This window comes from Pipistrellus kuhlii, unplaced genomic scaffold (assembly GCF_014108245.1).
Source record: "Pipistrellus kuhlii isolate mPipKuh1 unplaced genomic scaffold, mPipKuh1.p scaffold_m20_p_7, whole genome shotgun sequence".
Classification (NCBI taxonomy): Eukaryota; Metazoa; Chordata; class Mammalia; order Chiroptera; family Vespertilionidae; genus Pipistrellus; species Pipistrellus kuhlii.
This window is the reverse complement of record NW_023425573.1, coordinates 48,496,467-48,508,556: the sequence shown is the minus strand read 5'-3', so window position 1 is coordinate 48,508,556 and position 12,090 is coordinate 48,496,467. Positions and strand designations below refer to the sequence as shown.

General features: G+C 49.6%; 1 protein-coding gene across 13 annotated transcripts in view; it reads left to right on the top strand.

Annotated features, from left to right (window-relative positions):
- TANC1 (tetratricopeptide repeat, ankyrin repeat and coiled-coil containing 1) overlaps window positions 1-12,090 on the top strand; it is a 232,095-nt gene that overhangs the window by 182,199 nt on the left and 37,806 nt on the right. For all 13 annotated transcript variants that reach the window (XM_045575604.1, XM_045575597.1, XM_045575603.1 and 10 more), the window contains 6 exons: window positions 270-551; window positions 1,304-1,461; window positions 2,607-2,838; window positions 4,437-4,603; window positions 6,547-7,154; window positions 11,290-11,398. In XM_045575604.1, the coding sequence (XP_045431560.1) occupies window positions 270-551; window positions 1,304-1,461; window positions 2,607-2,838; window positions 4,437-4,603; window positions 6,547-7,154; window positions 11,290-11,398 (1,556 nt within the window). The remainder of the gene's footprint in view (window positions 1-269; window positions 552-1,303; window positions 1,462-2,606; window positions 2,839-4,436; window positions 4,604-6,546; window positions 7,155-11,289; window positions 11,399-12,090) is intronic.

Sequence of the window (12,090 nt, the reverse complement as noted above, 5' to 3'; positions counted from 1 at the left end):
CGGCCTTGAGTCATGAGAATACGTTAGAGGCATAAAAGGACCAGAAAGTCTTTTTAACAGGATACGCTGTAGTGACAGTAGTGCATGATAAATGTCATATTTCAGGAGTATTCATAGGATCAGATGGGAAATACAGATAGCTTTTGGGGTAAAACTGTAGGCTGCGAATACTAAGTGTAACATATATGCAATGATAAAGGGAGGTGTTTTTTTTAAGTGTATACAATTATGGCATTCTTCTGAAATCATAATCTTTTTTCTTCCCTCAGCACGATTTGCTCCCTACAAGCCACAAGACATCTTGCTGAAGCCCCTGCTGTTTGAAGTACCGAGCATCACCACTGACTCCGTGTTTGTGGGGAGGGAGTGGCTCTTCCGGCAGATAGAGCAGAGCCTGCGGAACCCGGAGCAGGCGGAGAACCGCGGGGCGGTGGTGGTGGGGAACGTGGGCTTCGGGAAGACGGCGATCATTTCCAAGCTGGTGGCACTGAGCTGCCACGGGAGCCGCATGAGGCAGATTGCTTCCAACAGCCCCGGCTCGTCACCTAAAAGTATGTCTGAGTTCAACTACTTGCCTGGCTTATTATATTAATACCCGATAGATGGAGGAAGTTGCTGCTTGGATAGACATAAATTCCCGGTTTCCTCAAGTTTTCCCAGCTGTTCTGTCAGGCTTGCGATCGTGTGTTGAACTGTTTGGGTGTCCGTCTGTCCGTCATAGAGCTTGTGTCACTGTGACCTCTGCCTAGAGGCAGACCTTCCCCGTTGCCTCCCAGCTGCAAAGCATGCCTCCCTCTTTCTGGGAGCAGAGACAAGGCCCCCTCAAGTGCCTGGGGAATTGGAATTCTAAAGCTGAGGTGGGGAGGCTCCTGGCAGGACAAGCCAGAAGGAGTCGGTGCAGAATGCTTTTGCGCCCTGTGCTCCGCCTTTGTCTTCCTTGCTGGATTCACCAAAAATGCAAAAGTCAACTTAGAAATGGGATGGAGTGTCCAAAGATGTGACTGTTTATGGCTTATTTTATGTGTCATAAACACATGAAAATGTCTCCAGCATAGTGAACCAGGAACAAGTGAGCCACGCAAGTTTTTTTTAAAAAACCAAAAGTCGTGCAATAGAAGAAATGAGAAACCAGTTCTCCAACTGGTGGGTGGGAGACAGGGCTGAGAGGGGACAGGTGTTCTCATGTGCACCTGCGTTCACTCATTAAGCTCTAGGTCTCTAATCAAGAAATACTTCATTGCCCCACCACGCGTTTCCCCATTCTGATGTTGTAAATGATGGAATTGGTCTCTTTCCTCTATAGCTTCAGATTCCTCCCCGGATCTTCCATTCACTCCACTGCTCTCACCGAGTACTTCTCCCGGTGGTACCACCACAGCCAAAACGCCTGCTGGGTTGGGATCTGATGCTTCTGAAAACCAGAGACCGAGAGAGGATGCAGCAAAACACCTCGCATCCAAGGTAATGTGCATCCAAAATTCCTCGCGTCCAAGGTAATGTGCTCCTGGTCTTTGAGAACTTGGAGAGTTGGGCTTCTGAAAAATGAATTATAAAAGGGATCTTGAAAAAGAGACAGCAATGGCTTAATGCAAAAGTACAGCTTTGGATAAAATTGTGACGGAGTTCTGCAAGTGAAAGGTATTAATGAAAATAAATAGCTTCAGCCGAAGCCGGTTTGGCTCAGTGGTAGAGCGTTGGTCTGCGGACTGAAAGGTCCCAGGTTCGATTTCTGTCAAGGGCATGTACATTGGTTGCAGGCACATCCCCGGTAGGGGATGTGCAAGAGGCAACTGGTCGATGTTTCTAGCGCTCTATCTCTCTCTCCCTTCCTCTCTGTAAAAAATCAATAAAATATATTTAAAAAAAAAAAAGAAAATAAATAGCTTCAGACATTGGCAGTGGACTTGTATGCATCTTAAATGATGGACTGAAAACTCCTTGATCAGCAGGCGGTATTCCTGCACTTCCACACACCTGCCCTTACAGCTGGAAGGAGAGCAGGAGGTTGGGAGCCTACGCTCTGTTGCCTGCGGCCCCTGTCTCTCTGTCAGGGATTCCTTTTGAGGTTGTAAAAGAGACTTGGCTGGCCTTTCCTTCCTACATTCGTGGTCGTCAAGATCCTTCTGAAATTTTCCATCTGCTGAGCTTCCATCACTGGTTCATAAGCCACCCTCCTGCGTTAAATCTGTTACATCTCGCTCCTGGGGAGCAGTGTGGGTCTCCCCAGCAGCCGTGGTGTGAGACAGTGGAACTGGAGAACCATCGGGATTGGGCGGTGATGAAGGGCTTCTAGTGAGGAAAGCCCGGGCTGGGCCAGGAGGTAGGTACAGGGGCTGAAAGGAGTGCTTCTCCACCCCAGATCCCTGCTCCTTGCGTCGCATGGCTGGCATGGGCAGCCAAGAGGACTTTGTCCTTGTGTGAGAGTTGAAAGGGACCCATCCTCCTCCTCTGAATGCTCAGGCAGGAACCAACCCTTGTCCTTTCACAGGACGGGCAGGAATTGGGTGATTTCTGACTTTGTCCCCGCTGAACTTCTCCAGGGTCCTTTGTGGTGTGGATGTGAAGAGGGTGAGGTGACGCTGACGGTCTGCTTCTCCCCCCACCAGGTGGTGGCCTACCACTACTGCCAGGCGGACAACACGTACACGTGCCTGGTGCCCGAGTTCGTGCACAGCATCGCGGCGCTGCTGTGCCGGTCCCATCGGCTGGCCGCCTACAGGGACCTGCTGATCAGGGAGCCCCAGCTGCAGAGCATGCTGAGCCTCCGGTCCTGTGTGCAGGACCCCGTGGCTGCCTTCAAGAGGGGAGTGCTGGAGCCGCTCACGAGCCTGAGAAACGGTAGTACCTCCAGCAGCCCTCCCAGAGCCCCCAGGGCCGTCCTCAGAAGGAGGGGGTAGCGTGTTCCTGTGGCGGGAGCGAGATGGCGCAGGGAGAGGGGGTGGGTGGGCCTGCATCCCCTTCCTCAGAGCCATCTCGCTGAGGCCCCTCCCAAATGGTGTAGTTTTATTTATTGTTGAAGGCATTACACATGTGCCCCCGTTTCCCCCATTTACCCCTTCTAGCGTGCCCCCTTCTCCCCCCAGGCCTTAACTACCCTGTTGTCCGTGTCCATGGCTTATGCATCTGTGCATGCAAGTTCTTGGTGGATCTCTTCCCACCCACCCTCGGAGCAGTCTGCCGCAGTCTGTTCCATGCTGCTGTGTCTCGGGACCTATTTTGTTCATTGGATTCCACATCTGAATGAGATTACGTGATACTTGTCTTTCTCTGACTGGCTTATTTTGCTTAGCATAATATTCCCAAATAAACGAAGCACCTCTAACAAGTAACTCCCCAACAGACACATTTCCAAAGCAGCTAATTGGTGCCTGTAGATCCTGTAGAGGCTCCAGGCACTGCTGCCTGCCAGGTTTGCACTCCCGCCTAGCAGGGACAAGGTCATTGTTTAGGACAGTGGTCGGCAAACTCATTAGTCAACAGAGCCAAATATTAACAGTGCATCGATTAAAATTTCTATTGAGACCCAAATTTTTAAACTTAAACTATATAGGTAGGTACATTGTTATTAACTTAATTAGGGCACGTGGTATTTTGTGGAAGAGCCACACTCAAGGAGCCAAAGAGCCGCATGTGGCTCTCGAACCTCGGTTTGCCAACCACTGGTTTAGGGAGATTGCCAGCATGTTTTGTTCAGGGCCTCTGCTCAGGTGAGTTGAGCCTGAAGCCATTTCTGGAAGTCTGACCTTGTTGCCCTTGAATATTTTACAAGGTCGGGGCATTAGTGCTGTTACGGGCCCTTCATTTTTTCATCTTCCCTCCTCCTCATCGTTTGAGCCAGTTTACTGCCTTCACAGCACTTCCTCCAAAAGGTGCTGGGGAGAGGGCATTGGAGCCGATGCCATGGTTTTCCCTCCGTTCCCTGGGCAGAAAGTTGGTGCCGATCAATAGGGAACGAGATGTAGGTTTGGAGGAGAGTGCTCACTCCTGGCTAGCTGTATGCCTTGGGCTGGATGCTTCGCCCTTTGGGGGTCAGTCCTTTCCCAGAAATCCACTGGGGGTGTTCTGTCAGCGAGGAAGGGGGCCTGAGGGTCTTTTCCAGATTTCCTCTGTGTATGTCATCTTCGCTGTCTCACCCAGAGACAGCCGCTTACGAAGAGTGAACTGCATCATATACACGGGCGACATTCTGCCAAGTGTGTGTAATGCAATCTGTTTCTGGAAACCGTTCTGTGAGAAGTGGTTTTCTTTTTGGCTCGGCGCTCTGGTTTTCATTATAAGTTTAATAGGCAATATGCTTCCATGCAAACCATTTCTCCTGCCATATGGAGACCTTTCCAGTTTTTCCCAACACTCTACGTGGTGCGTTACAATACATTGGGTGGTGCCATCGTATAGAAATGTATACTTTCTTAATTAAAAAACATTTTATCTTTCAGAGCAGAAAATTCCTGAAGAAGAATACATTATCTTGATCGATGGCCTAAATGAAGCCGAGTTTCATAAACCTGATTATGGAGACACGCTTTCTTCATTTATTACCAAAATTATCTCTAAGTTTCCTGCCTGGTTGAAGTTGATTGTGACTGTAAGAGCAAATTTCCAGGTAAAAAAAAAAAAAAATTTTCGACTCTTTTTCCAAGTCCTTATTCTCAAATGTAAAAGTGACGAATGCTAACAATTTAAACAGTTGTGGTCTATTTAGCTGCTGAATTGAAAACTATATTAAGACTTTATGAAATATTGTGAGCAAAATATTTGCTCACAGAGTCCCAAGTGAGCAAAACTCTAACCTTTCCCCCCCCTTCCCCCGCCCAAGGCACATTTTTCACCGTGTCAGGTAAGTTTCCATTCGTACGGAGCTGCGCTTGTCCTTGTACACGGAGTGTCTAGGCCAGTGTTTTTCAACCTTTTTTGGGCAAAGGCACACTTGTTTCATGAAAAAAATCACGAGGCACACCACCATTAGAAAATGTTAAAAAATTTAACTCTGTGCCTATATTGACTATATATAAAGTAATTCTCTTGAATAGGAATCAAATAAGCACAAAGAAAGTATTTTATAATTACCTTATTATGAAATATTAAGTAAACAAAATAGTGAAAAATTATAAAATTCTTGTCTTGTCTGCACCTACGGCACACCAGGCAACAGTGTGCTACGGAACAGCGGTTGAAAAACGCTGGTCTAGGCCTGGTTCACCACTGCCCGGGATGAGGAGTCTAGCAAGCAGGTCTCACAGAAGGTGAAGTTATTCCTCCGAGTGGCCGTGTGCCCTGCTCTGCAGTGGGACCTTGGTGTGTGTGTGTTTGTATGAAGAAAAAATGGGAGAGATGAGGAAGGGGATTTTTAAGACCTCTTCTGAGAGAAGGCCTATCCCCCTCCCCACCCCGCATGAGGTAACATTTGCCGGGAAGGGAAGAGTGATTTTATAGAATTCTCTTCCTCGTGTTTCCCCTCACTTGAACCCTGCAAGTGTATCTCAACCACCATTTAGGAAAGACATTAGATGTTTGCCCTTTTATGACGCTGTTTATTTTACAAGAGCATTTGGGTTCTTCCTTTTCTCATCAAAAGTGGCGTTAGACCTCGGTTGAACTTGATGTACTGTGGTTGGGAATTGGGTCCATACCCTTCCCAGTCATGCAGAGCCTGGCCGTCGGCGGGCATGGGGAGGAGCGTTGCCCGGGGTTCTGTTAGCATGCACGTGACATGGGGGCGACTGTGCTCCTCCCGCCTCCCAGACTCCCTGTACTCCCTGAGGACATGTGCTCACGTACTTCAGAAACGACAGTGGGAAATTAAAGAAAACCCACCAAACTCTCCTCCTCCGCTGTGCTGTGCATGGTCAGGATGTGCTTCCCTCGGGGCTGGGGGAGAGGGTTGGGGACCAGGGGCTTCCAGGGCGCTGGTGCTCTGAGCTTCTGGACCAGGTGTGCTTGTTGACTTCGTGAACATTAATGACACTGGGCAATGATGATGACAATTCGTGCACTTCTGGATGTACCGCTTCCATTTAAAAATTTATTAAAAACCAACAATTTGAGAAAGCAACCAGGGGCTGTGCTAGGGTAGGGCCGTGCGTGTGGGCCTCTGCAGGAGCAGGATGCCTCTTACCTCAGGGCCTGGCCGTGCTCTGAGGAGTACAGTGGCAGCTGTGTTCGTCCCGTTGTGTAACCAGTTGCACAATGTAAGGATGACGGGTGTCAGGTCCACTGGGGCCTCACGGCCCCTTTGTGGGTCTGGCCAGGTGGCCTCGTCGCCGGGCCTCCTGCCTCCTCCTGCTGGGCTCCGAGTTTGCGAATCTCAGGGAAGCCTTTACTGATTCCATCTCACATCAGGATTTCTTTCACATAAGCTTTTTATCTTCAACTTACCCTATTACACGTTTTAGTACGAAATAATGAGTCCCTGTAATCCACGCAAATCCCCCCCTTGAAAGAAACCTAGGGAATCTGGTTTGAAAAGCAGCTGACATAAAAAAGAAGCCTCCGTGCAGTGACACTGGATTTTCTTCTTCCCCGTCTCATCCCCTCCCCGCCCCCCAGGAAATCGTCAGCGGGCTGCCATTCGTCAAGCTCTCCCTGGACGACTTTCCCGACAACAAGGACATTCACAGCGACCTGCACGCCTACGTCCAGCACCGGGTGCACAGCAGCCCGGACATCCTCAGCAACATCTCCCTGAACGGCAAGGCCGACGCCGCCCTCATCGGGAAGGTGAGCAGCCACCTGGTGCTGCGCAGCCTCGGCTCCTACCTGTACCTCAAGCTCACCCTGGACCTCTTCCAGAGGGGCCACCTGGTCATCAAGAGCGCCAGCTACAAGGTGGTGCCCGTGTCGCTGTCCGAGCTCTACCTGCTGCAGTGCAACATGAAGTTCATGACCCAGTCCGCCTTCGAGCGGGCGCTCCCCATCCTGAACGTGGCCCTCGCGTCCCTCCACCCCATGACGGACGAACAGATCTTCCAGGCCATCAACGCCGGCCACGTCCAGGGGGAGCAGGGCCGGGAGGACTTCCAGCAGAGGATGGAGGCCCTCTCCTGCTTCCTCATCAAGCGACGCGACAAGACCCGCATGTTCTGCCACCCGTCCTTCAGGGAGTGGCTGGTCTGGAGGGCGGATGGTGAGAACACGGCCTTCCTGTGCGAGCCCAGGTACAACGGGGCGCTTTCCGTCTGCTCTGGGCGGGGAGTCTGAGGGGCACGTGAGGAAGGCATTTCAAACACAGTTCCCGTGTTCTTCAGTGGAAAGGCAACACAGACTGAAACATTCAGGAGGAGTATTGGCACATTCTCTCTGCTGCTATCATAAAGTCATTGCTAGGACGTTAGGACTCCTGGGTACATGTGGGTGGAGAGATGCCAAGCGATGCCTCGGTGCAGTTTCTTTGCCATCATTCATTCTCTTTTTAGACCCCGCCTGCTGTCCCAGGGGCCATCCGTGGTGGGAAGGCGTGGTGTCGCCTCCAGGAAACAGTGGGCTTCCCCAGAAGCTGTTCCCAGCCACTGCCTTCCCTTGAGGGTCTGTGGGCTGACTGGGGCCCCAGCACCTTCCTCCACCCACTGTGTAGCTTGTCCCAGGGATCGGACGTGGCTGTTGGCCCAGAGCAGAGCACCGCGCCCACAGCTGGCCACGTGGCTTTGAGTTTGTGGTTGAGCTCAGGGTAACAGGCTGAGATTTGTGGTCTGAGGGGGATTGAGGTTCAGATCGCAGGTGCCCCACGTAGGAGACGGTGGTAGGGCAGCTGCAGTCGCTGAGTTGGAGGTTCCACTGAGGATCTGCCACAGGGCGGGGCCCAGATGCAGTTCTCCTTCCTGCCCCAGGCAGGAGGCAGCCGTGAGCTGTTGTGGGCCTAATGCTGGTCAGCGTGAGGTCAGGGATTTGAAGGTGCGGGTACTTTCACATCAGGGTGTGTTCATGTCCGCCACCGCTGACTGGCCCTGGCCCACGCCATCGCTGTCTTAAAGGGCTCCTGCTCTCTGGGAGGCAGAATTACTCCCGACTCCTGCAGCACGTCTGGCCAGCTGCTAAATTGTCCCTTTCCGCTGGCCTGGGCATTCGACCAGGCGCTCGGGTCCAGATATCAGTGAGAACTTGTGACCAGCACACCACCTCCCTCCCCACAAATGGTTGGCAATGCTGACCAAGAGGTCTGGCTGCTGTTTCATGTTGTGACTATTATTTCCCAGGTGACCCGGGGCTAAGAATTGTCCTTTTGAACCTGGTTTGGGGCCATAAACTATAACTCCCAGGTTATTGAGCCAGACCATAATTACTAGGTATATTGTATTCCCTGACATATTTAGGTCAGGGGATTTCCTGGGAGAAGTCAGATCATTTACTGAAAAAAGAAAGGCTGTTTTGAATCTGTAGAGACACAAAAACAAGTTGAGCCCTGCCTGGGTTGCTCAGTGGTTGGAGCGACCTCCCATACACCAAAAGACTGTGGGTGCAGTTCTGGTCAGGGCATCTATCTAGGTTTCCAGTTCAATGCCCGGTCAGGGCAACGTGCGAGACGCAATGGATTGATGTCCTCTGACATCAGTGTTTCTCTTTCTCCGTCTCTCTTGCTCTCCTTCTCCCCTTCCTCTCTCTCTCAAATTAATAAAAAGCTGAAACCTGTTTGGCTCAGTGGATAGAGCACTGGCCTGTGGACTGAAAGGTCTCAAGTTCAATTCTGATGTACCTTGGTTGCAGTAGGGGATGTGCAGGAGGCAGCTGGTTGATGTTTCCCTCTCATTGATGTTTTTAGCTCTCTATCCTTCTCCCTTCCTCTCTGTAAAAAAAAACAATAAAATATATTTATACATTAATTAATTAAATTAATAAACATGTCCTCGGGATTTAAGAAAAACACAAAAACAAGTTGAAAGATTTCAATAGTGGGTGTAGGTTTGTTACGGAGGTTTGGACTGCGGTCACAGTTAAGCTGCACTCCCTTTGGGTGGCAGGTGGCGTTGAGGTCATGCAGCCTAGGGTAGGGCTGAGAGCGGGGTGCCTGATGGGTTGTCACCTTTGGTCATGGACTGCTGAGCCCTGATGTGTTTCTGTATGCAGGCGTGGGGACCTCCGGGGGCAGGGCCAGGACTAGGCTCAGCAAGAGAGGCACCCAGGTGCAAAGGAGTTGTTACCTCTCAGAATGGTGCCAGCCAGCATTTACCCAAGACCCCTCTGGTTCTCCACCTCCCCTCAGCAGACAGGCAGTGTACAGAACCATGTTGGAGGGAAGCTGCTGGACTTAGTTCAGCACAAGTTCTTGTGGACCCACGACATGCAGGGTCGTGTGGCGGATAGAGAAATTCCTGGGGCGAGAGCCCAGTTCAGGAGGGCTTCGCCCCAGGAGGGCTTCCCACACAGGAGGGCCCGTGGGGCGGCAGGGACCGTGCCGGGCCTCAGGAAAGAGAAGCAGCGCCCGCTGGGATGGCCCTGTCTGCAGTATGTTCCACATACATGTCACTCTTTGCGTTGGGCCTTGAAGAATGGGTAACATTTCTCTGCCCACCTCAGTTAGCTGTAATATTCCCCAGTTGCAGAGAAGAAAGAATCCAATACCCAGAGGCAGTGGCACTTCATTTTTCACTTCTGCCCCTTTCCGTGCATTTTAAATATTCTCCACATTATTTTTTCCTGCCATGAAAATTCCCATTCTGCTTGCTTTGCTTAATGTGTTGTGGACATTTTATAAAGCTGCTTGACTATCTTAGTGTCATTTTGCATGGCTGTGCAAAACTCTTAGGAGGCAAATGGCACCCTTATTGTGGGGCTTTTACGTTGTTTCTGGGTTAGTGATAAACACATGAATCTATTGTGAATATCTAGGTGCCTTACAGGAGCGCAGGAGCTTTTGAGGGAGGTCCGGATTGAATCCTGTTTCCAGCCTAACCAGAGTGGCTCCAGTGGTTGAGCGTTGTCCCGTGCACGGAAAGGTTGCTTGTTTGATCCCCAGTCGGGGCACATACCTGGGTTGTGGATTCAGTCCCTGGTCAGGGCACGCATAGCAGGCAACGACTGATGTTTCTCTCTAAGCACGTCCTCGGGAGGGGATAATGAAATCCTGTTTCATTAGTACCTTGTGTGACTCTTGCGCACAGCTTACTTTAATTCTCCAAGCCCGAGTCTCCTCATCTGTAAAAGAGGAAGCGCATCATCCTCTCCTTGTGTAATGGGGGCTGTTACAGAGAGAAGTGTTGTTTTTTTTTAATCCTCACCCAAGGATATTTTTCCGTGGAGTTTTAGAGAGAGTGGAAGAGAGAAATATCAAAGTGAGAGAAGCACACCAATTGGTTGCCTCCTACACGCGCCTCATCCAGGGCCTTGACTGGGGAACAGCCTGCAACTGAGGTACATGCCCTTGACCTGAATCGAACCTGAGACCCTACAGTCCACAGACTGACCCTCTGTCCACTGAGCCAAACCTGCTAGGGCAAGAGGGAAGTACTTAAGAGCATCTGTTCCTCCCCTTTATACCCCCTGTCTTCCCCCCTGCCTCTCCCTGCCCCACCCCCCCCTCCGGCCTCCTTCTTTCCTTTCTGATTTTGATTATCCCTTAGGTTTGAATCCAGGAACAGAATTATCAAGTTAAAGAGTAAAGTTACTCAAAGCCTCATTCTCATCACCTGGGCTTAAACATGACTCACATTTTACAATATTTGCTCCATCTGTTATTTTTTGTTGAAATAAATTATAGACTTCATGATATTTTACTTGAAATAGTCAGCTATAAACAAAACAAAAAAAAAGATTTTCATACTTAGCCACAACACCTAAAATACTGACACTAGATCACCAGTATCAACACATTTATCTATGCTCAGATTTCCCCACTTTCTTCCTATTTTTTAGTATGTATGAATCAGGATCCAGATGAGGACCCTAAGAGGCATTTTATTGTGTCTCTTTTAATCTACAGATTCCCACCTTTTGTTTTTTCTTTGCATTTTATTTGTTTAAAAAAATCAACTGCATAGTTAGTGCTGTTAGTTTCCCTTAATGTGGATTTTGCTGATTGTGTTCTCAGGGAAGTTATTAATGTGGGTTTTTTTTTTTCACCTTTATTTTCTATAAATTGGTAGTTAAATCTGGAGGCTTGATCAGATATTATTTTACTTAAAAATTTTTTTTTGCAGAGATGCTTAATAGGTGGTAGTGAGTAAAGTAAGTACTTCCATAAAGAGACATTTCGCATCTTAATGTGCCAGGGTTTTGGGGTGTGTGCGGCGATGTCCTCACCGGAGGGCCGGGGTGCGGTAGGACGGGGTGTTTGTTACAAGCCTGTGTTTCTGGCCCCAGGAACGGGCACGCTCTCCTGGCGTTCATGTTCTCTCGACAAGAGGGCAAGCTGAACCGGCAGCAGACCATGGAGCTCGGGCACCACATCCTGAAGGCACACATTTTCAAGGTGAGACACACTCCACCGAGACGATGGCTCTCACTGTTGTCGTCCTTGTCTTGTTCAGTTTTTGGTTTCAGAGAATTTCAGCAGCTTTATCAGCCCTCCATGAGCCCCATTCCAAATACAGCCCCTCCCTTCTTCCTAAAAGTCACCACTGTTCGGAGTTAGTCACTCACCTGTGTATCATCTAAATGCTAGGATCACGTTTGTACTGCCCCCGCCCCCTTTAAGTCCTTCCTAAGTTTATTTCCACCTGAAGTTGCCATTTCATTCATTTTCTTTGGTTTCCTGGTCCTTTAGTTGTCAAAGAACATGAGTTACTTGACCTCTAGTTAGTTAGTTAGTTAGTTTGTCTCTATAGTCGGACAATTTATTTTACTGAATTTAGAATCAAGTTCAGCTGGACCTCTAGCTTTGCACCACCTGGATTTTCTGATTGTTTTTATTTCTCAGCATCTCGTTCATGATCCTCTGGATTTCTTATTTGATAGTTGCATCTAGTAGGGGTGTCTAACTCAATCAGGGAAGGGGCCAAAATCTAAAATCCAGCCTAAATCGCGGGCCGAATGGTTTACTGAACAGTCATAAACTGTCATTGTGATGGAAACGCCGTGGTGTGCAGTGATGACAGCGCGGTGCGGGCCATATTGCAAGGCCTGGCGGGACGGATTTGGCCCGCGGGCCTTGTGTTTGACACA